At 44.6% G+C, this 27,320-nt stretch overlaps 1 protein-coding gene across 3 annotated transcripts in view; it reads left to right on the forward strand.

Moving 5' to 3' along the window:
- Positions 1 to 27,320, forward strand: part of Kiaa1211 (KIAA1211 ortholog) — a 158,154-nt gene that overhangs the window by 91,972 nt on the left and 38,862 nt on the right. Inside the window, exons 2-3 of one of the 3 annotated variants that reach the window (XM_023711093.1) lie at positions 3,525 to 3,696; positions 24,954 to 25,089. In XM_023711093.1, coding sequence (XP_023566861.1) covers positions 24,970 to 25,089 — 120 coding nt within the window. In that variant the 5' untranslated portion in view covers positions 3,525 to 3,696; positions 24,954 to 24,969. Of the gene's footprint in view, positions 1 to 3,524; positions 3,697 to 24,953; positions 25,090 to 27,052; positions 27,075 to 27,320 lie in introns of those variants that run through there. The other 2 variants (XM_023711094.1, XM_023711095.1) reach the window with 2 other exon arrangements.

Genomic DNA, 27,320 nt, shown 5'->3' on the forward strand with positions numbered 1-27,320 from the left:
AAAGGGTAATACTGGTGACCAGGAACTTAATCCAGCTGATTCTGAGCATATGGACTCATTCTATCCCCAAATCATATAAGTTGGTCATATTTAAGGGCTAGCCAGATAACTCAGTGGACTAAAGCACCTGCTTAGGCAGGCACAGGGACCGGGGTTCAATCCCTGGTATGCCCTTCTGACCATGCCCCCCAGGTGCACTGAGACCGCAATTGAGACTGTGTGGTGGTGCGTGCCTGGAATCCCAGCACTTGGGAGGCTGAAAACAGGGGGATCACTATGAGTCCAGTCTGTGTAGTGAGACATTGTACTAAATATATTTTAAAAGTATATTTAATGGATATTGCAAAGACATGCTCAGATTTTCATAATGGTCATTATAGCACAGGATCACAAATGTTTTATGACTTGCTTTTCTGATATGAGAATTCTATTTGAGACTATCAACTGGGGAAACCAAAAGTGAAACTATAATTCCTCTAATTTATAAAATCTACTCCCTATTAATGTTGCTTAAAGTTTTTCTATCTAAATGTAAGGTGAGCCTAAATGTAATTACTGAATCTTTTCATAAAGCACATTGTAAAGAATTAATCAATTACTATAGCCAGTAATGAAATAGCTATGAAATAAATTTTCAGAACTTTAATACTTAAAGATAACTTCTGATAGGATGTGCATTATTAATTTTGGAAATGAGGATGAGAAATTACTTCTTGTAACTGAGTTGTCACCAACTGCCAAGATTTAGGAGCAGAATTCTCAAGAAAGCGTCTGTGCTGAGTCGTGCTCCAAAGAGAAACAGACGCCTTGAGGACTGCGATCTTTTTACCTCCTGGTCAGAAGGACTGGCTGTTGATAGGGCAGTCTGGCTAGGTGTTGTTCTTCTTTTTCCTTTATGACAGTCCTCAAGGCATTGCTGAAACTGTGTTCTCAGGGATCCTGAAAAGTTCCCTCTCTGACACTTGGACTTCGACACTTCTTCCAGAATGACCCCAGTGTACTTGGGTTATTGCCACGTAAGGTGCGATGGCACACCTACTTCCCTGCAGTCCTCACCCGGGCTGTCTGCACAGATCCCTGGAAGGAGGCCGTTCTGTGCTTGCTGAGGCCGCTCGAGGGCTTCTTTATGCTGGTGTCCCCTCTGAGGCTGTCTTTGTCCCATGTGTTCAAATTCAGCTCCTTCTGGGCTCAGTTTACTGTCTCCCCCAGCAATGTGACCCATACAGCAGATACTTTATATGATAGTGTAACCTTTCAAAGTCGATCTGAGCTGGCGCAGAGTCTGGTTGCATAAGGGTTACTACCTGCTCAAGAAACTGACTTAACTTGCTTTTCATTATAATTAACTCCCTTGGTTCTAGCTCAAAGTCATATCACTGAATCTTCTTTAAATCCATGGCAGTGATTTTTTCCCCTCTTGATAAATTCTAACATAATCCACAGTTCTCTGCATGGCTTAAAACATGAACTGTAGACCCCAGCCAGTGTGATGAGGTCACAACTGATATTTCTGAAATATTGCTGTATCTTTGGAATATTGCTGATTGGGAAAAATGAGTTTAGATATTTCTGCAGTGGAAAAAAGACAGTTAATATAAAAGGAAAGGGAAGAGTTTAATGTCGGAAATAAGTGGAACACGGTATAAATTGTCATTTATTTATTTGCTCTAACATGGCCAAACTCAGAAATTGGCTGTCATTTACATGTCTTCAGCTGTGGAAGTCTCAGAAAAGTATTCACTTTATCCATTTCCATACAAAAACATTTAACTTGGGGGAGGAATTTTTTTAATGAGAACTGCAAGTATGTCATGAAAATCTCTGGCATACTCTGTAAATAACCATTAAAAACTTAAACACTGGAAAGCAGACCATCTATTTATTATTGTTTTACTATTTTATAATATAAAAATACAGGTTAAAAATAACTTGTATTGTACAGGTTTTTATCTTTCAAATAACACATTGTAAAAAGTAATTTAATGCTTTTTTGGAAGACTGAATGTCTAGGATAATATAATGTATACAGAGTATCTGATATGTTAAAAATCCATTATGTATGTATGTATGTATGTATTTATTTATTTATTTATTTATTTAGAGGCAGGATCTTGTTATGTAGTTCAGGCTGGCCTGGACTACATAATCAGCCTATAATCCCAGACTGGTCTGAACTCACAGTGATTTTCCTGCCTCAGCCTCCCAAGTGCTGGGATTCCAGACATACATCACCACACCTGGCTTCTGTCCTCCTTTTAAATGTGATCTAGGACAGTGTCATTTCCCAGGTCACTGAAATCCAAAGGTCTCTGTGCACCTTTGTGAAACATCTTGGGATGCTGTCTTTATGTAAGTGACGATTCTATTTACCCTGAGCAGATGGTACTGCTAAGGGTCAAGTGATTCAATCACTTCTTCCTCCTTTCAAATTTTCTGTGATGTCTCCAAGAGATGGGAACTGAACAGGGTTCTTACCTGCCACATGATTGTCCTCACTGCTGTGACCAGATGCCCTCCCACCCCCATGGGATCTGGCCAGCAAAGCCCCAGAGCCCGCCAGTCAGCTGGCGAGCGGGGGTCTCACCTGTGTGCCTTACACTGTGTGTATCTGTCTTTCCTTCAGAACTACTGAACACAAGCGAGTTATTTTATCTCTGTGTCTTAAGGGTTCTTTTCTGTAAAATGGCTCATTGATAATATCCACCTCATAGAGTTGCTGTGAAGATGAAGTGAGTTGATATCTATGAATTTCTCATAGCAGAAATAGTAAGGGTTAAACAGTTTCAAAAGTATTGTTAGACCACTGGATGAGAGGTTCTTTCAGCTTCTTTTAAAAAGGAAAGAAAAGATTTTTTTTCCTCTGGTAGAGGGTGATTTACACTTTCTATTCCAAAGCAGGAGTCTGCTAGAGGGAGGGAGCAGAAGTATGCTTAGGTGCACCAGTGCGTGAGTAGATGCTCATAGCATCTCCTTGGGTGTTTTTAGAGGAGGTTTTTCAAGAGATGAGAGAAGTAAACCAGAAGTACATGGGAATGAAGGGCCTTGAGTGCAAGTCTTGTGCCAAGAGCTAAAAAAAATCTCCTGTATCTAACAGGAGCTAAAAAAGCATTACCGAAGGGGGTGTGTTCTAAGCTCCCTTTGTGACTTACATGTTTTTCTCAGCTTCTTGAATGGAGAACAGCATTCGCCATCCACTTTGCTGAGGGAAGCAGCCCCTGCTTTCAAGCGGCGTGTGGGAAGGGGGCTGTGCTGGCCGGCCACCAGGACACTCACAGCCTCTTCCTGCTCTTCCCAGATGTTTCCTGGGAGTGTGGGAGACAGAGGCCTCCCTGCGCCTCAGCTTGTGCAGAGCCTCCTTGTGCACTGGCCGGCGGCTGGGCCCGACGTGCCCTTCCCCGGGGCTTGGCTGCAGCTGCCCTTTGGCCTGGCTCCCTGGGCCAGAGGCCACTCAGTTGTAATTTGCTCCTGGGCTCAGAGGTACAGCCTTATCAGACTACAGTGTGTGTTTATCTTGTAATTTTCAGACAAGAAGAAGGGAGGCAAATTCCAGCCTTTTAAGAAGTTGTTTGGCAAAAGGAAAAAGAAAGATCCTTTGCTGTCCCGGGAGAAGTCAGTGGGGAAGAAGTATTCTGCTCCACAGAGTGCCAGCAATGGGACCTTCTCTTCAGATGAGGAGACCCCAGAAGACAGTCTAAGGTAATGACTTCTATCTTCTTTCCCTGTTACTGGCAACATCCTGGGTGAGGAGTAGAATCCTGGAGGAAGCAGGAGTTGTTTATTGCATTAAATAAGGCAAGAGCCGCATCATAAATGTGTCCCACAAACGCTGTTGCCGCTTGATGCCTTCTCTGTGGAGCGGCCACGTTGGGAACTTAGCACACAGTTGGACCCTGTGTTCTTGGAGTACACAGGCTCAGCATGGTCCACTGGGCTGCAGATCCAGCTGCTGGGTCCCATTACTTGGCAAAGAGAAGATGGCCAGAGAGTGGAGCACATACAAGCTGAGCACACCTTGCTCATGCACGGGCCAGTGCCCTCTGCCCCCTGGGATCCCAAGCACCTTTTGGATGTGTTCTTGTGGAGCTTTTAATTCCTTGTCTGCCTCCCTCCCTCTTTTCCCTTCCTCTCTCTCTTTTTTTTTCCCCTCTCTTTTGGTCTCTTCCCCTCCCCCATCTCCCTTCCCTCCCTCCTCCCTTCCGATATGTCAGCTGAGGAATCAGCTCCTCTGCACAAGGTTCCCCAGCTACCTGTCTCATGCATTTGCCCTCATGTGTGCTGTCTAGCATCGTGAACCTGGTGCTTTCTGTGGAAATTATTGATTTGCTTCTCTGTCTCTCTCACTCAACTGTCAGTCCCATAAGGTCAGGGGTGAGGTTTTATTCAGATTCCTATTAGCTGTTCCCAAAAGGTTTCCTGTGAATATGGGGCACTGCCTAAGTTACATATTACATACTGAAGGAGTCTGTGGTGTAAGCTGTGATAGTCTTACTGTGTTCTAAGGACAAAGACAAAAACATTCAAGAGGTGCACGTCAGGAGGTAAATTCTACCAGATGGCGCACTGTGCCCGAACAACAAAGCCCTCCTGGCAGCAGTGCACAGGGAGCCTGAGCGCTCACCAGCAACATCCGTTAGTTCTCACCTATCCTCACGCTTTGTATTTGTAATCTTTTTTTTTTTTTTTTCTTTTTTGGTACTGGGAATCGAACTCAGGACCTTGTACTTGCTAGGTAGGCACTTGTGCCGCTGAGCTATATCCCAGCCCAATGCTTTGTATTTGTCTTCCATTGTCTTTATTCTTTTGCTGAGAAAACTATCAAATTAAATTTTACTCTTAGGGGGAAAAAAGTTTCAAAGCAAAAGGTTTAACTGAAAGAAGAGCCCAGCTACACTGGGAAACGCCGCTGTTGGAATCTCAGGACTGGTGCATAGTTCAGCACTGTCCAGTACGGGTCAAGTTTGCTTTTCAGTTTCTTCGGTTATAGACTAGGCATGTGAAGTGTGACCAAGATGCAGCTGAGGTGAGCAGTGAGGTCGCATCTGGCAAGCTCACCTGTGGACGGAGTCCTGTGAAGGTACCCTGTCCTCCCATGGCAGCTTGTGGTTTTGAGGAGGCCCTAAGATCTTATGTGTGGGCCCGGAGAGGACCTGGGGATTTGGATGTTCTCTTTGCACTTAAATTCTATATTCCATTTACCTCCTGAAGTATTCCATAAGGTTATTGAGTTTTGCCAAGCCTTGGAAAAAGTCCACCTCGGCTCGAGCAACATTGTCGTCAACACTATCACCTATTCTCAGTGAAACGTATAGCATATTTATGAGCCATGTGCTACATTTTAATTAAACACTTGCTTAAATAAAATATTTGTCTCATAAATAAGGAAGAAAGAAGGATAAGCTTTGTCTATGCATTTTAAACAACTCTCTTTAGATATTTTTAATGTTTTTTTGTTTTGTTTTGGTTTGGTTTGGTTTTTTTGTACCAAGAATCAAACTCAGGACCTTGTGCCTGGCAGGCAGGCATTTATGCCCCTGAGCTATCTTCTTGGCCCTCTTTATTTTTATTTTATTTATTTATTTATTTATTTTTGTATTTTAGGGAAGGGCTACAGGGTTTTCAGGGTTTCACTACTAGATTGGGCTGATAGAATCTGACTGTTTACAGCTTCCCAACAGCTGGGGTTACAGGTGAGCGCCACCACACCCAGTCTCAATGGCCATCTCAGTGCGCTCTGGGGGCAGGGCCAGCACAGCAGGCCAAGGGATCCAAACCTCCAGCCCCTGATTCTGCTTGCAGGTACTTTGATCCACTGAGCTATTTGGCCGGCCCTTAGCCCTCTTTAAATATTTTTAAAAGTTAAAAATATAAATATAGAAAAATGTAAGTAATTTTAAAGTATGTAGTATGGATTCCTTCTTTCTCTTCTACAAATTGAAAATTGCAAAGTAATTTTGTCCACAATAGCATGGCTGAATTTCTGATTATCTCCTTTGTTAAAGGTGGAGAAAATGAAACACATTCTTTCCAGCAATTCTTACTTTCAGTTCACTGTTCAGTTAACAGACATACTTGTCACTTTATGTAGTGTAATGATTTTTTTTAAAGCTTTCAATGTATTTTCTTTTCTTTTCTCCAAAATAGAGGGCTCTCACCAAAACCCAATACTTAACATTTTGGTAAAATGATCTTGAGTGGAGGCCTAAGGAGCAGAACTCAGTCCAGTGTGACTGAGAATTCTCAGTGAGAATGACTTGAAAATAGGGAGGCTGGCGTCTGCCCCAGAGCTCAGTGCGCAGGAAGGCAGGCTTTCCTCACAAGGTGAGAATCTGAAGTTGCTGAACTTGAAAATGCTATTGATCGCCAAGAATCTGTAATTCTAGCAGCGTCTCTATGGCCCAGAATAGCCTCTTATTGATCTGCTGCTTCTGCCTGAAGTTTTCCGTTTCCTTTGGGCTTTTACAGTATCTGTTCTTTCTCCGGATTAGAAGCCATTCTGTCTCCTAGATGCTGCTCTGGAATTACACATGCCTTGGAAAAAGTGGAGCAATAAAACATGACCAGCGTTTCAACAATTTAATGTGACTTCCTTAGTTAATTAAATACAACTAATATGTTTCCCACAGTGTGTTAAATGGATGTTATGTGTAAAAGGGAGAAAGAATCGCCTTAGTAAAAAGGCTTGGGAAATTTGGGGTGGGGGGGAATTAAACAAGATTATTTGTTTTTTGTGTTTTTTTTTAAAGATTTCTTTTTTTTTAATTTTATTAATTTATTTATCTGTGTGTGTGTGTGTGTGTGTGTGTGTGTGTGTGTGGCCAGCTCAGCCCACCAGGGGGTGGGGGCTGGCTGGCATGTAGTGCTGGGGGATTGAACCGCGGTCCCTGTGCGTTGCTAAGCTTGTTCTAAGTAGGTGCTTTAGACCACTGAGCCATCTCACCAGCCCCTAAACAAGATTCTTTGTAAGTTATGGTACAGGCTTTTGTTATGTGCCAGGGCCCTATGAGCCCATCCAGAAGGGGGATGTAGGGTGGATCATTGCCTAGGTTCCTGTGACCGCAGTTCCTTTTTTCCAGACAATATCCCATTAGACACATTTAAAGCTGCTGCTAACATAACTTAAGCTGACGTGTTTCACAGCCATCGAAAGCCTTCTAGAGCGTTCAGTGATACAGACAGCTTGCTACAACGCATATGCCATAGGTTCACCACCAATGAGGTAGGTGAACTTGTATAATATTTACCTGGACTCTCTCAGGTGATTAGCCCCAATTCTGAGATGAGAAAACTAAGCCCAAGGTCATGCAGCTTTTAAATCCCTGAGCAGTAATCCAAAGTGTAAACAGTATATTCCTCACTGTCTACCACTGTGCCTGTCAAGGACACTGCCTTAAGAAGGAGCCAGTCCCATGACCCTCAGCTGCCTGCTGGTCCTGGGTCACTACTCAGATGTCTGCTTTCCTTCTGCTGCCTGAATGAAACTCTCCTATTTACTGGGACTTTCCTGCTTCCAGTTGCTCCTGAATACCCCAGATCTACGACAGCCCCTTGCATTGTGCCAACTTAACATAAGCACTGTGAGGACTGAAGGGCTCCAGGAACAAAAGCTTACTCTATGACTAGTGCAGTATGGGAAAGATTCAGGAGGAAGAGGAGGCTTTGAGCTGACTGTGAACTTGGGCAGGATTCAGAATAGCTGAGGAGCAAGAGCAGCAAAATCTGTCAGGTAAAGGCACAGAAACTTTCATGCCAAATTGGATGTGGCAAGTAGGATCAGAAGGAATTTACCAACTTATTCTTTGAAGCCAGTTTAGCCCTCCTACCAAACACCAGGCTGTTTTAGTTACTTTTCTCTTGTTGCTGAGACAATACCTGACACCCAAAATTAAGGAAGGAAGGGTAGCTTTACCATTTTTGGAGGTTTCATTGCATAATCAGCTGGCTCCAGAGCAGAGAGGCAGGGCACAAGGGCAACACTTTAAGGTGGCAGAAGACAGCAAAAGCAGTAAGAGCAAAAACTAGGGGCGAGCAATCCTCTTTTCCTCCCTTACATGGTAAGCAGGCCGCCCTCCCCCCAGGGATACCATCTCTATGCCCTCCTCTTGTGCAGGATGAGGATGTTTATAAAGTAAGGACTCTGGTCCCCTAAATCACTAAGCTAAACTTTTAGACTTCTCAAGTTGAAAACTGTATCAACTGTAACACAGGCAAAGATATGTTAAGAAAAAGAAAAAACTGGGGCTGGGGAGATGGCTCAGTAGAATAAGTGCTTCCCTGGCAAGCTCAAGGGCCTGAGTTCAATTCCCAGTTCTGCCAAAAAAAAAAAAAAGAAAAAAACTACAGGCTAATATACATGTAGATATAGACACAAAGTCTTCAACAAAAGACTAACAGACTGAATTTAGCTACATATAGAAAGGATTATATGCCATAATCAAGTGGAATTTCTTCTAGAGATGTAAGGTTGATTTAACATACAAAAATTAGTCAATGTAACACACCATATTAATAGAATAAAAAAACAAAATCAAACATTCATCTCAAAAGATGCATAGAAAGCATTTGACAAAGTCCAACGATTTAAAAAAAAAAAAAACAACAACAACAAAGCATTAGGAATAGGCAGAAAAAAAAAAAAGGAATAGGCAGGATCTACTTCAACTTGATAAAGGCTATCTAGGAAAATCCAGAGTTACTAACATAATGGTGGCAGAATGAGGATGTACCCCTTAATATCAGGAACAAGATGAGGATGCGTTTTCTCATGCCTTATGTTTTATACTGTACTGTGCTGTATGCTGTGCTAGTGAACTAGTACTCAGGCAATCAGAAAAGAAAAACAAAAAGACCTTCAACCTTGGAAAATAAGCAAAACTCTCTCTTTGCAGATGCCATGAATATATATGTATATATGGAATCCACACATATAGAAACTGTTTGGCTAATAAGCAATGTTAAACAAGATTGCAGACCCAGATGGAGGTCCTGTAGCTCCTCTGTACTTCTACATGTTAAAAATTAATGATCTGAAAATTAATAGAGGAAAAACATTCCATTTACTACAGCCTCAAACAAAATAAAACAGGAATAAATTTAACAAGCAGTGCAGGCCTTGTACAATAAAAAGGAAAAAAATCATAGAAATAAACTAAAAAATCTCTGAATAAATGGGAAGATATCCCATGTTCTTGGATTGGAAAAACTACTATTCTTTTTGTTGTTGTTTTGTTCAAGTTGATCTACAAGTATTACATGCAGTTCCTATCATGACCCCTATTGCCAGGCCTACAAGATAGCTCCGCAGACTAATGCGCCTGCTTTGGCAAGTGCAGGGACTGGAGTGTGATCCCTGGTCCAACATGCCACTCCAGCCCTTCCTCCAGGGCTTGCTGAGCCAAGATAGAATCTGGGCATGGTGGTTCACACCTGTAATCCCAGTGCTGGGAAAGCTGAAAACAGAAGGATTACTATGAGTCCGAGGTGCATAGTGAGACCCTGTACCAAATACATAAATGAAAAAAAAAATCCAATTGCCATCCCCAAATTAGCAAGTGGATCCTAAAATTTGTACAGAAATGCAAAGGACTCAGAATAGGCACACAACAACAACAACAACAACAAACCTTAAAAGAAAAGAAAAACAAAGTTGGAGGAATCTTGCTTCCCAATTTAAATGCAGAACAAAGCTATTATAATCTAAACAATGTAGTATTGGTATTCAGATAGATTATAAGAGGTCCATGGGATTAAATCAAGAGTCTAAAAATGAATCATACTTAAAAGTTTATGGTGGATTGCCAACTGGTGGTCAACTTGTTATACTCAGCTAAACTGAACAACCATGGTGCTGGGTGTGGGAGGCCCACCTGAGGATTGTGGCCAGCAGCAGAAGAGGCAGAACTGGAGGAGGAGGGAGGCTGTTAGGAAAGCTGTTTGGAGAAGTTGTTGGAGCTGTTGAAAGCTGCTGTTTCTCTTGAGCGATTCTTCTGGGGACCTTGTCATGCTACCCTTTCTGATGAACTTGGCTGTTCTCATCAGAGAAGGAGCTCAGGACCTCATTGTCACTAAGGATGGCTCAATCTTCTGGATAAGCTTGATTTTTTTTGTTTTGTTTGTTTGTTTTCTTTTGTTTTGTTTCTAATATATTTGGTACGGGGTCTCACTACTCAGCTCGGACTCTAGTGTTCCTCCCATTTTCAGCCTCCCCAGCGCTGGGATTACAGTCCTGCGCCACCATGCTGGTGCACTGAGCTATCTCACCAGCCCCTGGAGAAGCTTGTTGTGCTGGCTTTCCTGATGGGAACTCAGCTGTCCTCATCATCAGAGGGGCTCAGGACCTCACTATTGCTGAGGATGACAGTGGGACTTTTCAAGCAGCTCTGATTCTTACCTTGAGAGTTGCTTCCTGGCTCTAGTTCAGATCCGTTAGTTTGTTAGCACTGATCCATCATCCAGCTGGTACAGACCTTCTGGCTTCCACCACTGACACTGGGGCCTTTCCAGTGCAGATCTGTGAATCAGGTGTGCATGAGACTTTGTTGTAGGCTCTAGGCCTCCAGTTGGACTTGTGGGAGGCATTGTCATGGGCTCTAGGTCTTCACCTGGACTCATGCAGGATACTACCATGAATCCAGGCTCTCAGCTGGATTCTTTAGTCCTTACTGTGTGGACAGATTTCCTGCACTCATTGTATAAGATTCTTTGAGTGATTCATTATAAAATCATCTTACAAAAGATGTATGCTGTATTGCATTGTTCACATTGTGAAAACCCCAAACCACAAGAAAGTTGAGTGATCTCCAACAAGAGTACAAAACAACTCAGTGGCTAAAAAACAGTATTGCAACAAATGCCACCATTAGCATTGGATAGCAATGAAAAAGAATAAAATTGGAGATGGAATGGAATTGGATGCCTTTCTTCCATAGTACACAAAAATTAACTCAAAATGGATTACAAGTCTAAATGTAAAAACTAAAAATGATAAAGCTCTTCAAAGAAAACAAAGAAGATATCCCTGACCTTGAATTAGGCAATTATTTCTTTGGTACCCAAAACACAAATGACCAAAGATAAATTGGACATTATCAAAGTTAAATTTTGTGCTGCCAATGATACCATCAAGAAAATGAAAAAACCATGCACAGAGTATAAGAAAACATTTACAGATAATATATCTGATGAGAGACTTGCATCTAAAATAGGTAAAGAACTCTTACAACTAAATTATAAAAAGACAGCTTTTTTAATGGGCAAAAGATTTGACTAGGGCCCTGGGGATATAGCTCAGTGGCACACATCCTGCCTGGCAAGCTTAAGGTTGTAAGTTCGAAAAACTTACAGAGTGAAAGAGAGAGAGAGAGAGAGAGAGAGAGAGAGAGAGAGAGAGAGAGAGACTATGAATGATGTGTATGAATGTATAAACCACACTTGCTCACTGTGATTAACCATCAAGGAAATGAAAGTAAAAACCTAAGAGATAACACTTCCCCATCCCCTAGGTGGGGTGCCGCAGATCACAGAACAAGTACTGACCAGGATACATGGAGGCTGGAGTCTTCACACACTGCTGATAGGAATGGAGATGTTACATATTTAGGGCATTTGTGGTCTTTGTCCAGTACCTTCACTTTACAAATGGGAAAACTGAGGCTAGAGCACTCTCAGTGTTAGGGACAGCTAGGGTCCCAGTCTGCTGATTCTGCTCCTGGTGACACTACCTGGAGCTGCTCTGTTGCTCCTCTCTACCGCCTTCACCTACACAGCTTTTTTTCATCTGTCTCTAGCATAAATGTGCCTTCCTAAGGGGAGCAAGCTTTCTTTGGCACCCTCACCTAGATCAAGCCCCTCTAATCCTCACAACTTCTTGACCTTCCATAAGAATAAGAATTGGCTTAATGTTCTTGTATTTACAGCCCCTAGCACTAGGCCTGGCACTCGGCAACCGTTCAGTAACTGCTTGCAGAATGAATGCATGCACGGTATCATACTGGGTACCAAACTGACTCTTCCTACAAGTCCTGCTCATCTAATCTGTCCTCCGGTTTCCCCGTGATGCCACGGTACCATATCACCATCCTTCTGCCCCCTACAAGAGGAAAATCACACAGTTGGCCTAATGAGACAAGGTCTCCAGTACAGTTACAGTGGAGCCCAGGCCCCTGGTTTTGGCACATGCCTTAGGTCGTTTGGCCTTGCTGCTTTTCAGAGGATGAATTCAGAAAAGACTTATTTTACTTGATCATCTCTCCCTTATCCATAGGAAACTGGGAAGAGCTGAACTGAATAAAGAACAGAGGATAAAGAAAAAGTTCAAAATGTCTTAAATGAATAAAAACTAAGGGCTAAGCAGAAGTAATAGAACTGAGCTAGTAAGTCTAGGGGTGTCTCAGTTACTTTTCTCTCATTGCTAGGACAAATACCTGACACTCAAAATGAGGAAAGGAAAGGTTTATTTAGCTCACAGTTACTGGAGGTCTCAGTCCATACTCAGCTGGCTCCAAGGCAGAGCGGCACAGGGCAGAGAGCAACCTTTCTTGGCAGTGGCAAAGAGCATGAGAGAGCTAAAGAAGGGAGTGTCAGCAGCTCATCCCCTTGTATGCTGAAATGCAAATTACCTGCCCCAAGACAGGTGCAGCATCCACACCTATAATAACCAGTCACAAAATCCAGAAGCTGCCCCTTCACTGCATGAGGCTTTGGGGGGACACCTAGACACAAACCATAACAAGGGGAAAGAAGGCTGGCACGTCAGCGGTGGCAGCTCTGAGAGGTCCAGTGTGGGGGCAGCACAGCAGCCAGAAGCTGGGCTCGCCCATCACTCGTGAGCCGGGTGACCTTAACCAAGCCTGCCCTTTCAGCCATTGAATGGCTGTGCCACTTCCCAGGATCGCCAGAAGGACAGAACTTCCTGCGACATCATACTGTCTGCTGTAATGTACTTTACAAATGCATGGCAATATTTTGACTAAGATAAACATGATGTTGATGACCAGTGTGCTAGTGCTCAGTCTTTCTGGAGCACAAATTAAGAAGACATTGATTCAGATGATCACTAGAGAGGTGCATGAAAACCTGTTTCCCCAGGGGGCAGCACTAAAGCCCAAGGGGCCCTGCAGAGTGTGCGCAGCACGTTAGATGGCCGACCATCCAGTGGCATGGACACAGGCCGAGCACCAAGTGCATGGTTTTCTGACTTGCAGCCCTAAGACAGTGCATTTTAGGGTTCCATGCATTGCTCCTCCTCTTTGGATATGGATGCCCCATCCTGCTTCTGACATCACAGACAGGTACCTTGAACTCTGCAGCCTACTGAATACTGTACATCTTGGAATACCAGGGTCCTAGGTGAGCCCCCCAGATGCCACACAATGCACAGTCTGGCTCTGTTCTTCCCAGCAACTTTCATTTGTGTGATGAAGACATTTAGTCACTCTTGAGCCTTTCATCTGAATGAGACTTGGGGCTCTGTTTGGAAAGAAAACTGCTGATCAATTACAGTTGCCCCGTTGTCATGGAAACATGCTGAAATAGGGCTGTAATTATATTTCCTTATTCCGGAAGTGAATCACTAATCATTAGCATAGTAATTACCCAATATCTGTGGTCCTAAATTACATGATGCTTGTCTAAGAAAGACAAAGGCTAAGGAATAGGAAGGCTGGCCTGGAGTCTTGTGACATGCATTCATGTACAGCTGCAGAGAGCCTTCTCCTCCCTGGTGGGGGAGCGTTTCCAGACTCCAAAGTTAGATGACGTCAGTGGGTCTTAGAATGTGCCCCCCACACACATGCACGTGTCTGTGGCGTCCTTTCTCTTCACAGTGACAAGATGACTGCCACAGCTCCCGGCGTCACACATGAACCATAAAGATTAAAGCCAGAAAGACCACCCCTGCGCAGGCCCGGTGGCGGCCCCCTGTAATTCCAGCCCTGAGGAGGCTGAGGCTGGAGCATTGCCGTGAGTTCAAGACCAGCTTGAACTACAGAGCAAGACAAACAGAAAGGAGGACCACCCCTTTAATTTGTGAATCATGAGAACTTTCCCAGAAATGCCTTGTGCTACAGACTGTCCCTTGCTCTTTATTATTTCTTTCGCACTGACCCTGCCTTAAACTCCAGCCTTAAATGGAGCTGGCTCGTGTGATTCCTTGCTGTCTTCCTTAACACCGAGGGTGCGGTGGGCGAGGGAGGAGTTTGGCTGGCTCAGCTGTTTGGCTTCCCCTCTTCTCACCTCTTCTCACCTCTTTTCACCTTCATATCTGCCGTGACCATCAGCGCCCTGAGCTCTGGACCACAGCCCCGCCCTGCGCTCCCGCCTCATTGGCTCACATCTCAGAGCAGCATGGGTACAGAGCCCTGGCAGGGGTTGGGCACCCAGGTTGCTCAGGGTGTGGTACCTTTGGCTCTCAGAGGGCAGAACTGACCACCACGAAAGCCAGGCAACCTCTTGGGAAGTAGAATCAAACACCAGAGAGCTGCATAAGTGAGCCATCCACCCAGAGGGGCAGCAGAGGAAGGAGAACCAAGCCCCGGGCCCAGGGTGGTGGTTTCCATGATTTAGCCACTAGCATGTGGGTCCCCTTTGCAACAGCTCCTGAGTTTCCTTTAGGGACCCATCTTGGCCTTGCTGTGTGCAGCTCTGATAGGCACTGTGTCTCCTTGTGAGATGGAGACCACAAGGGTGCTAGGTGAGCCCCCCAGATGCCACACAATGCCCAGTCTGCCCCACTTCTGCTCCCACTGCAGCCTGTATGGGCTTGAGACCCAGCCTGGCCAGTCCAGCTTTCCCCTCTAGGACGTGGCTTGGCAGGTGAGTCAAGGATGAGAGAGACCCGACTCTGAGGGCAGCTCCTAACTGGCCTGCTCCTGTGGCTTCTGATGCCGAATGTCTAGAGCTCTCCTAATCCCAAGTTTTCCCAAGCTGCCAGCATTGCTTTTGGCTGAAACACTTCCATTTTCTGCTGCTTGAAATTAAGATCTGTAACAGACACCTCTGATATCAGGAAGATGAGGCGATAGAGGGTTTAGCATAAGAGGCAGAGGTGCAAAACTCCAGAGCAATTTCCTGGCTTGAGTTGAAAAGAAGGCCTAGAACAACTTTTAAAGATGCTGAAGGTCCCCCGAGTTGGCCGCCCACAGGTTGCTCGGCTGTCTAGCATGGCTTCCTACACAAGCCTGCTCCACCTGAAAAATACCACAACTGAAATCCTGCCTCCTGTGCAGCGTGTTTGCATCACGCTGTGCATTCCCTGGGCAACCTGCCCGCAGAAAAGCCCGTCTCAGCAACAAGCTCACCCTCCAGGATTAAACGGGAACTCATTCACTGAAAACACCACAGGTTTATCATAGAAAGCATCTGAGAAAAACAAAGATAGGGCTTTGTATCCATGAGATAGTATTATCGCCATTGCTGATATTACGGCTGCACTGCACTTTCAAACACTTTTAATTGCCTTCTCCTTGAAGTGTGATTGTGGTAACATAAAGCCCCAAGAGATGTGTGCAGAGGCTTCCAGGGAAGCGGGAAAGTCTGGGTGGAGCTGTGAGATTTCGGTTGGCTGGCTCTGAAAGACTGATCCGTAGGCCGGAGCCCACGGAGAGGATGTCCCACTCCAGGTCCCACTTGAGCCTGGCCCTGGAAGGCTTCAGAGGAACTGAGAGATTGGCTTGAAGTAGAGGACACTGACTTGTAAGGGCAGGGTTGATGTAAGTGTTCGTGCCATTTTAGGGCTTTATGTAGCTTGTAACCCATTCAACCCTAATGAAAGCTGCACAGGCCAGTCTGTTTTCAGCCCTGTGACAGATGACAAAACTGGAGCATCTAGAGGTGTGGTAATGGCCAAAGGCCAAGCCCTGTGCAGCTCGGCCTCCAGTTCATACTGGAGGGCCAGTCTCCTGGGCCTGTCCCAGACAGCCTTATGCACTAGCAATTTGTTACAGCTCCATCAGAAGGGTTTAGGGCACCCCTGGCATTGTCTGATCTCATGGTATGAAGACATGTCCTGTGGGTCTCCACCACCTGGAGATGAAGGGACACTGTGCCAGCTGTGTCCTCTCAAAAGATACAAGGAAGCAAAGTATGAAATGGCCTCAACATAAGCAATAAGACTGAAAATAAAACCTTCCTCTGAGCAAAGGTTAAAAAGCATGAATTTTATATTGATGCCAGAGTACTTATTAGCTCAGTAATCCGACCACATGTGACCTAGAGTGGGACAGCTCAGACCTCAGCTGAGATCGTCCTGAGGTTGCTCAGCATGCCAATGGGCCCTATAGCATGGCCGGGTTTGTCTGCGCTGTCCATGGAGGGATGGCTACTGGTTCAATATGGTGGGGGGGGGGGTTAAGGGAGAAGCAGAAGCTTCTTTCCTCCTGTCTTTCTAAGCCAATGACTTAGGTGAGAGGGCTTCAGTGTAGGTAGAATTGTGGAGCCAAAGGTGTAGGTACAATAGGGCCCTCCCAGTCACTCCACAATGTTCTTACTACTAAAACAGCAGGCCTTCACTTATAACTGACTCAGCCTACTTGAAGCCTCTGGTTTCCAACAGACAGATCCCAGAACGCGTTCAAGGTGCCTGAATCTTTCTTGGCAGGGTCTGGGATGGGTCACTGGGGATGTTGCTAGGGCAGCACACCCTGGGATCAGCCTTCCCACGAGGCCTCCTTCCTCCCCTTTCACCCAGGTTTCCTCCTCTTTCCAATTCCTCCTCCTCCTCCTTTTGCTTCTTTTTACCTACAAAGACTCTGCCAGTCTTTACAGGTCATGACTGCTTAGTAGAGACGATGGTGCTCATCAGTGTGAAATGACTTATGGGCACCTGTTTATTCTCTTGGCCACATCTACAATTAGTCATGATCATAATGCTGCATTCATTTAAAAAAGTCTTGATCAATAAATAGATTCATGTTCCTTGCAGCCCTATTTGCCACAGCCAAAAAGATAGCCCCAAATGTCTGTTGATGGATGCATGTCTAAACAAAACAATACATATATATCATGTAATGCAACATTACTCCGTCTTTAAAAGGAATAAAAGCTTGCCTGGCAAGTGCAAAGTCCTGAGTTTGATCCAAAAAAAAAAAAAAAATACAATGACAATAATAATAACAGGAATAAAACTCTGACATGTACTACAGTGTGGATGAACCTTCAGGGTATTGTGCTAAGTGAAATGAGCTAGATACAAAAGGCTAAATATCACACAATCCCACTTAACAAGAAGTACCTAGAATAGTCCAGTTTGTGAAAAAGTAGAGTAGTGGTGACCACAGGCCGTGGGGAAAGAGGGAGTGAGGACTTACTGTTAAATGCACTGGAACTGTAGTTTGGGATGATGAAGAAGTTCTTGAGGCAGCCAGGCCTGGTGGTGCACACCTGTAATCCCAGCATTCAGAAGGCTGAGGCAGGAGGATCACCCTGAGTTCCAGGCCAGCATGGGCTACATAAGTGAGCTCAAGGCCAGCCTCTACTATGTAGTGGGACCCTGAGGCAGAGAGTAGTGATAGTTACATAATATTATGAGTGTACTTAATGCCATTTAGAAATGGTTGACATGGGGATGGGGATGCAGCCAGTGTCAGGGTACTTGGCTGCATGCATGAGGCCTGGTTTCACAGGGGCTATCGAGAAAAAGTTATAATGGTAAGTTGTATGTTATTTATATTGTACCATGACAAGAATCCTCTCGGTATTATATAATACAGAAAAATTCATGGGTGCCAGGCATTGCATTTGGTGCTGAGAAAAGCGAACTTGTCAGGCATGGTAGTGCATGCCCGTGATCACAGAACTCAGGAGGCTGCGGCAGGAGGAGCACCACAAGTTCAAGGGCAGCACACACAGGGATCTCAAGGCAAGCTTGAAATACATAGCAAGACCCTGTTTCAAAAACAATCAGCTTGCTTGTCTTCTGGATGGTTAACAACCTAAGTTTGCAGACCAAAATTAGAGAAAAAGGAGGGCTACAAGGAAAGCCAATATTTTGGCCCTACCCTTCTAAGGTCAATTAAGACTCAGGACATATGAGAACTTGTACTGTAACGTCATGTACCTCGGTAGTGTCCCAGATTTTCTGATCAAGAAGGTTATGGGGCCAAAGAGGAAATTGATCGATGACGTGGAGTGTGCCTAAGGAGAGTCACATGGGGAGAAGACACTCTCTCAGGCTTTCACAGAGAGCACATTGGCCAAGCAATGGCCGTGACTCATCCACATGGCTGCACTGACAAACGTTCTACAATCTGAGGTACAGGATCTCAGGATAAATCCTGAGGGCATTTCACTGACCTTCTCAAACCAAAAAGCTACAACTCTTGTTGCATAGGTTCTGCTTTACCTTGGTCTTAACCATCCAGTAGAAAAGTATGAAGATGAAATATAGGAAGTAAAGCCATGTTGTTATGTTGAGCTGTGGGGGACTCACGTCAATAATTTCTGACATTGCCAATTAAACAGAAGACCCAATGCTATTATGGGCTTCTGTACTCTTTTAGAATATTTTGCTGAGTTTACACACCTATAATATTCAACAACGGAACTTAAAAAAAAATTGGGGTATAACTATGAATGTCCATTTTGTATCTGTGTATTCAAAGTGGTTGGGATAGATATATAGTTGCATTCTCTTAATGAATAGAATGATTTTTTCTAATGGTGTTTGTAAGTAGGATCACAAGTCTGCATCTTGTACAGCAATTAACCACTAAGAAGAATATATGCAGTGTATTATTTGTTGAAACTGTACTTTCTATTTGATTTGAAACTGTCTCATTGCTATATGTTTATCAATAAAACTTTGAAAAGAAAAAAAAAACAATCAGCTTGATTTACCCTCTTTCACCATGGTGCTGGGGTCTGAACCTAGGGCCTCACACATGCTAAGCAAGCACTATACTGCTGAGCCACATCCCCAACCCTTAGAAGAACATTTATTTTGAGATAAGGGCTCACTGAGTTTCTCAGGCTAGCTTGGGATCCTCCTAGCTCAGCCTTCCCAACAGCTGGGATTGCAGGTGTGCTGGTGTACACCTTGATGTAAGATTTGTCAGTGTGGGTGACCCTCTTCAAGAATGCCCCCTCTTGGGATCCAGCAGTCACTGTTGATGTAGCGTCATTGTTCCCAAAGAAATCCAAACATCGTGTTAGAGTGGGAAGCTGTGTGAGGAGGTGCCAAAAGCCCAAGTTCTGGTTTTGGCTCTGTGTGGCTGAGACTCTGTCTTCACCCTGCTGGGCCTCCACCTCTTCACTCCTCAAGACATTGACATTTGGTGTCTAAGGCCCATGGCCCCCTGCTATGGTGACTGCTGGCAGGGAGGTAGTCACCTGCCCAGGCTGATCGGGTGCCCGGATTCCCTTCCATGACCCGATGGGCATCCTCCAGAGAAGTGATTAGATCATTCACCTCAACCAGTTCAGGGGGCAACGTGGCCACACGGCGGTGTGCGGGGTGGGATGGGCTTGGATGGTGGGGGTTTTCGATCCTCTCTCTGCTTCCCTGCTAATGTTGAAGGGTTCCTTAGTGCGCAAGGACGATGACACTATCTTGTGGTCTTAAGCACCGTATTGTTCCTTTAACCTGGATCTCACCTCACTTAGAGAAAAATATAGCACAGAACTGGGGAATGACAGTCACAGAGAAGCAGGACAGATGGAAGGTTTGTGGGAGACATTGGTGAATTTGGTTTTATTCACACTGAGTTTGCAGAGCAGTGGAGTGGCCAAGTGGCAGGGCCCACTACAAGCTGGAAGCAAGTGACAGGGATAACAGGTGATTGTTCTCCAAACAGGAATGTTATGTGGCTGCCAGTTAAAAACTAATGGAGATGGGCTGGGGAGATGGTTCAGTGGAATAAGCGCTTCCTTGGCAAGCGCAAGGGCCTGAGTTCAATGCCCAGTTCCGGAAAAAAAAAAAAAAAAAAAAACTTAATCCAAAAACTAATGGAGAGGCGCCAGGGATATAGCTCAAAGGCACAGCGCCTGCCTGGCAAGGGCAAAGTCCCAAGCTCAATTCCTGGTACAACAAAAACTAACGGAGAAAAATGATCATAAAGTCAGAAGTGTAGGTTTCCCTTCACCATGCTGGAGAGATAGCGAGGAAGTGAGGGACGGTAGAACGGTGAGACCAAAGCAGGGCTCTGAACTCACGGGAAGCCTCTGCCTACAGTGATACCCACAGTGATGTCAGTGACGACATCCACAGGGCCGGGAGAGAAATAGGGGAATCAAGTCCTGACATTCAGTGTGCTCTTCTATGTCTGCAGCAAACCAGCTGTCTCCAAGGGCCCCAGGAAACTCTTGGTCTGTGGAGTCCGTTTCCTGGGCTCCCTAAGTCATGGCTCCTGTGTGAGAGACAGAAAGTGTGAGGGAAGCTTCCGGCCAGTCCAGAGGCTTGGAGACCAGGCCTCTTGCCTCCCCTCATGGTTCACACATCACAAAAGGAAGCAGGGAGAAGCAGGGGTGGGCTGCTTCAGCATCAGCCTTGAGAGACCTTTAAATGTCAGGTTTAGAGAGGTCCAGGTGCCTCTCTGAGATACAAGGTGTGCTACATTGTTCCTGCCTCCCAGTCCTGGCATTGCGGTTACCAGCTGGGTTACCAGCTGGCAAAGGACAATGATTCTACCTCTAGAGCACAGTTTCAAGCTGAGATCACCACAATGGGCCACTTCCTTTCAATTGCAACCTGACCTCAAAGTCTGGAACTTTGGAGGATGTTTGTATCCACTATCTCAAATTTCCCTGTAAAGAAAAGGAAATGATTTATATTATTAGGTTGTTGGGATATGGAACCCGTAAACATGATCATTAAAGATTTATCATTAGGTGGATTGCCCAAGATTCACTGTTACTTTACATTATGGAAACAGCGCTACTTTCAATTAGGTGAGTGTTCGTTCATGTAACTACTAAACCAGTTGCCAAGCTCCTCTGCTGTTTCACACAGTATGTTAAAATGAAGCAAAAACTAAATACAGCAAGAAAAAAAAGTACAAATGTTTCTGATCACTTTGAAAACATGCTCTTTAGAGCGATGGCTGTATCAACCAGTAGATCTGGACGTGACTGTTGTGTTGTAGAAATTAATAGAGTTCTGGCAGTCTGTTGTATGGAGAAACAAAAATTGGAGCTCAGGCCTGCTAAGAAAAAGAATCCTAGAAATAATCCAGGTGCTCTGTGTACATTAGAAGTGGGGAGGGAGCCTTACAAAGATCAATAACCTGCAGGTGTGGCGGTACTTACGTGGTAGGCTGAGGCAGGAGTATTGCCAAGAGTTCAAGGCCAGCCTGGACTCACAGCAAGTTCAAGGCCAGCCAAGCTACACAATGAGAACCTGTCTCAAAAGACCATGAATAAAGAAAAATCTGCTCTGCATCATATTAAATAAAAAGAATGGTACAGAAAAATGCCTGTTGTTGAAAGGTCCTAACACTGGAAATTCAGAAAATAATTAGAGGAAAAATAGACAGAAAATTTCAGAAATATTGAGAATTTTCCAAGTCCAGTGAAAGATATCAAGTCATAGATTTAAGAAAAAGTTCACCTAGGCTTATCAGAGTAAAATTGCTAGAAGCTAAAGAAAACGAGATAAATTTTTAATCTACTATAAATAAAAGACAGATCGTGATTCAAACAGATCTACAAAATTTTATAGCTAACATTATACTAGATGAAATACCGAATGTTTTCTCTTGAGTTGGAGCACGTTAGAGCGCTCACCATCACCACTTCTATTCAGTTCTGAATGAAGATTCTAGCTAAAATTGAATATTTTTAAAAAAGACACAGTACTGAAAAGGAGGAAATAAAATGATCTTTTCTTGCAGACAACTTGATTATGTGCATAAAAGAATTATCAGTCATATGATTATAGCTAGTAAATAAACCTAGCAACATTTCAGGTTGCAAGACCAGCGTATAAAAACAGTTATACTTTATATTTCACCAATAAAAATCAGAAAATAAAAATTTTAACCTGTACCATTTACAGAAATTCAGAACTACCAAATCCCTATGAATAAATCTATTAAAACATAACACACGACCACTATACAGAAAGTCACTAAAATATTACTGAGAGAAAGTAAAGGTGATCTGAATACACCCATGTTCATGGACTAAACCATTCAGTATTGTATAGGTATCAGTCCAATGTGATCCTATTATGTTGATCTAATAATAGGATCACAGGGGCCGGGGAGATGGCTCAGTAGAATAAGCACTTGCCTGGCAAATGCAAGGGCCTGAGTTCAATCCCCAGTTCTGCCAATAAATAAATAAATAAATAAATAATAATTAAATAAACAAAATAAAAGGAGAAAAGTAAGCTGGAGGTGACAGCCCCTACAGACACCATGGGAGGACTGTACTGTCTCTCAGCTCTAATAATCACAAAGGTAATCTCCAGAATACGGAAGTGTGTGTGTGTGTGTGTGTGTGTGTGTAAATTTATGTAGAATTGAAAAGAGACAGGATCACCATCTTAGGGGGAAAAAACAATGCTGAAAACTTAAATTACAGATGAGCTGTAAGAATTAACATTATATGGTATTATTGCTGTCAAAACAAGAAACCAAAAAAAGAAAAAACAACAACAAAAAAACCCAACAACAACAAAAAGCCACGTAGACCAAGTGACAGAGACCTGGGTCAGATTCACATATAGACAGTACCTTGACAAGTTACTGGGGTTTTTTGTTTTTCTTTTTTTAATTTTAGGGAAGGGTCTATAGAGTGTTCAGGGTCTCACTACTAGATCAGACTCATAGTGATCCGCCTGTTTACAGCCTCCCAAGGGCTGGGATTACAGGCGCACACCACCACGCCCAGTCTCAATTGCCTGCTCAGCATGCCCCGGGGGCAGGGCTGGCACAGCAGGCCTGGGGATGCAACTCCCCGCCCCTGCGCCTGCTTGTAGGCACTTTAATCTGCTGAGCTGTTTGACCAGCCCTAAGTTACTGTCTTTAGGCCTTAGTTTCTTATCCATAAATAGGTTTCATAACAGTGCCTACCACGTAAATTCGAGTATTATGTATCTCAAGTATCTTGTATTTGGCTGAAGGCTCCACCGTTCTGCTAGCTATTTTGTCTCTCCAGCCCTCCTGTATACTGGCCTGCATGGCATTTGCACCTTGTCTTCTCTCCCATACATCATCCCCCAGGTGACAATACTTTAAGATTTCCATACTTTAAAACATGACACCTGGCTGGCACAAGGTAGTATTCAAGAGGTCTGACTTCACATTCTGCCTCTTCAACTTGAATGGCTTTAGGTAAGGTTATTTATCCCAAGTTTCATCTCTAACAAGATGGTGGTGATGAGGATTAAATCAGATAAAGGAAGTAAAATTCCAACAAAGTTTTCATCAATATCAGAGTCGGATGTTGTTCCCATTGCCTAAGCTCACAACCCCAGGAAGCTCACCTCCCAGTCTTTCCTTTCAAACCCTCAAATGCTCTGTTTACCATTGTTCTTGTCCTTGGTAAATTAAATGACACCGTTTGGCAATCAGTCTTCCCAAGTTGGTCTATAGTTGGGCAGATGCCAGTATAGCTGCCTAGGACCCTGCACAGTGTGTCCTTAGTTCTGTAAAGAAGTCTTTGACCAAAGTGCTTTCTCCAAGGTTGGCTGTTCTCTTGTGTTCTGTCCTTGCATCTGAAAAAAAAATCTCCTGGAGCCTCTTTCTGGGGATAAGGAGGAAGAGGTGGTACCCACTCACCCCTCTGAGTCTTGCCTGCCCTGCCTGGTATCATAGAAATGTGCTCCCTGGCATTGGGATGGTAAGCTGCCCTACTGCCCTGGGAGGGGCTAGCAGTCTCCGAGGGTATTCTTCCCCAAGGATAACTTAGTTTTGAATGCCAAGTAAGGAAGAGTTTGCCTCTGTGACTTCCTCTTCCAGTGTTCACACTGCTTGTACTCATGTCAGGTACAAGTCCAGAATTCCTGAAAGTCTAACCTTTAACTAAAAAGTGTCCATTGTTGGTGCATTAGTCATTTTCAGTTACTATAACAAAGTGCCTGAGACTAGAAAGATAAAGAATAGAGTTTACTTAGCTCATAGTTTTGGAAGCTGAAAGTCCAAATTGTATGGTGCCAGCCGTGGCCAGTGCTTGCTGGCTGCATCCCTCTATGGCAGGTGCTGGCATGGCAGAACATGTGCAAGAGGGAGAATGCACATGGCATGAAGGGAAACCAGAGTGTGGCGGGGGGGACCAGGCTTGCTCCTGTATAACACCTCATGGGAGAATCAGTGAAGGTTCCATGAGAACTTCATTAGTTCCTTCAGAGAGCAGTGCCCTGCGTGACTTAGGACCCACCTCTGACAGGCTTTACCAGCTCCTAGTGTCACCACATTGAGGACCACACTTCCAACACAGGAACCCTTGGGGGACCCTCTCAAACTATATCGAGCCATGGCAGTTGGTTCCAGTGTGGGAAGGTTTCCCGGGCTGGAAGGTGTCCAGGTCGTAGGAAGCCTGTCAGGATGGCCCCAACACAAATTCCTCCCCTTGCTCCTAATCCTCAAGCATTGGTCGCCCCATCAGCATGTCTAGTCCTCTTCCACAGTGTCTGCTTTAGATCGGTGCCTTTCTTCCAGGGTCATTGTCATGTGAACAGCGTTCGTGCCCCTTGCTTCCAGGTGTGCTTATTATTTGGTCCTGTAGGTTGGCGAGACCTCCTGGAGCAACTCTGAGAGTGCTCAGTTGCGAAGGTGCCTCCTCCCAATAAGTTCTGCGGTGGCCCTCAACCCAGATTGTGTAAGAGCCCTGCTCCCACTCCTGGGCCATTTCATCTCCCCAGCTCTTTGGCTGACCCACAGCAGGAAGGGCCAGAGTGCTGGCGTGCTTTCTGAGCAACACAGGGAATGTGGGTGGAGTCCCTCCAATTGGGAACAGCAAGCCTAATTGCCAAAAGAAATTTTATCATCCTAATAAAATGAAGCACATGATTTGCATTCCAGGTCCTTCAACTATTCTATGGGAACTCGGGCGCTTTCCCATGACAGTATTTTTATCCCTGATGGGGGAGCAGAAAGTGAGCAGACAGTTCAAGCAATGTCACAGGACAACATCCTGGGCAAAGTCAAAACTCTTCAGGTAAGAGAGCCGGAGACTGGAAGGTCAGAACCAGAGGATGAGCCCTGCTGTGGACGAAGTGGAGAAGTCCCCAGCTCGTCCTTGGTTCTTGGAGGGGGAAGTCCAGCGGTCACTCCTAGTGAGAGGCTCTGCCGTCCTGAGCCTCACTCTGACCTCTGGAAACCCCTGGCGAGGTGCCTCCTCACCCTGTACCACCTGTGTGGCAGTCCTCTTCTTTCCCCTCCAGTGGTTCCCTCCTCTCTGGCCGCACTTGAGAACAGTGTGCAGGGGAAGCTGAGGGTTTGGGTGGAGGAAAGAGTTCCTGACCATTAAGTCAGCCCGTACCCCATGGCCAGAGGCTGCTGCCACCGACTACACTGCACACATCCTTGTCAAGTCCCCATCACTGCCCAGGGACTGGTGACACTGTTTTCTGCTGTGTTTATAGATCTGGCTCCCAGCCACCATGTCTCAGAAGACACTGGAACTCCCTCCTGTGCATGCTGCAGGGTGGCCAGCTTTCCTAACTCGTGTTGACTCAGGGGGTGACTCCCTGGCAGTGCAAATACAATAAAATAATTCTTAGCCAAATGTGACTGAAATACCAGGGACTCCAGGAAAAACAAGGCAAGCAAAGAGACTTGGGTCTGTCTATGTAGGTCCGCCCCTTTGCTAGGAAGAATTCCCTCCCCCAGGAGCAATGCCTAAGCAGGCACTGCTCTGAGATGGGGTGCATGGTGTTTGCCCAGATTTTCAACAGAAGGCTCAGGGGTGCTGGCTGCCATCTGACTGTATGTCAGCAGTAATGAATGGGTGCATGAGAATAAGAGAACAGCTGGCCTGAGTAGTATTAGGCCATGAAATGCTGCCCTCAAAATTGTCTGTTTTCCTGAAATGTTCTTACTGCTACGTGGGCTGTGTACTCTGTAACCTGTGCTTGGCCACATGTCCACACGCGCTGAGCTGAAGGCAGCAGGTGGGAAGTAGCCAGCAGCCTGGAGCCGAGCCCAAGCTGGCCTGCAGCTGCACTCAGGTGCCAAGGACAGAATCCCTAGGAGGCACCCACGGCCGGTCCTTCAGATCCCAGCCCTGGCTGACCAGGTGGTGCCCTCGGTTGTAGCTGGTCGAGCCTTTGCATGGTTTTTAGATTTTGAAGAAAAAAGAAGCTGTCATTGCTCAGAGTTTGCAGATAGGTAGGGAAAACTTCCCTCATCTCCCCCCTCGAGTCTGCTCATTCTTTGAACATTGTTCTTGATAGGTCTCGAACCCCAGCTCAGCATATCCCTTTCTAAGAGAGGAATCACATGCAGAATTCTACCCATGAAACAGCTGTATTTACCATTTAGAAATTCTTTAAAAAGTGGATAGGTGGGCCAGGGAGATGGTTCAGTGGAATAAGCGCTTCCCTGGCAAGTGCAAGGGCCTGAGTTCAATCCCTGGTTCAAAAAAAAAAAAAAAAAAGTGGATAGGTGCCTATTTTCTTAAATGATATCTTTTGTGTAACATTATACCACATGCCGCTATCACCCCAAGAGGTGGATTTAGAGTTGTTTAAAAAAAAGTAATTGTGCATGCAGTATAGAAAACATAGAAATTTGATAAAAATATGTTTATGACTTCTGCTAGTAATAAGATGTTATTTTATGTAATCTGATCTCCTTAATAAAATGTAAAATGACCAACTTCCCTAAAGTGACAATTCTATTAACCCAAGAAGAAAAATGTAAGTAAAGCAGGAAGAATTATTTCATTTGAGTGCTTGAGAATTTGGTTTGATAGTATCTACTTATTCCAAGTCAGCCTAATTTTATCTTTGCTGCATGAGTTTCCAAGCTTCCTTTTAGCCGTGTAATGATATTTTTTTAAAAAATAAATGTTTTGCTCTTCAAAGAGGGAAATGGGGCCATGATATTAGCAAATGTAATTTTGGAGTGACCTAAGGTATAACTGTATCACCCCCAAAAGACTGTGCTTTATTTTTCAGTCGACTAAGCAGTATGTTCCTGGTAAGTTGGGGTGATGATAGTAACTTTATTAACTTGCATGAATGCTTGGCATTTTTTCATGACAACGTTATGCTGGTGTTGATGCTTAGTAAAGCAGCACAAGAGACCGCCCCCTCGTAGACTCCGGCATGGAACGGTAGAGGTCAGCTGTGTCAGAGGCATGTTACGTTGTTATGTCTGGAATTGTCTTTGTGTATTTGTGTACATTCATTTTTCAAAAGGGAAGTGTTAGGTAACACCCATTTG

Source organism: Octodon degus, unplaced genomic scaffold, assembly GCF_000260255.1.
Source record: "Octodon degus isolate 3935 unplaced genomic scaffold, OctDeg1.0 scaffold00019, whole genome shotgun sequence".
Classification (NCBI taxonomy): Eukaryota; Metazoa; Chordata; class Mammalia; order Rodentia; family Octodontidae; genus Octodon; species Octodon degus.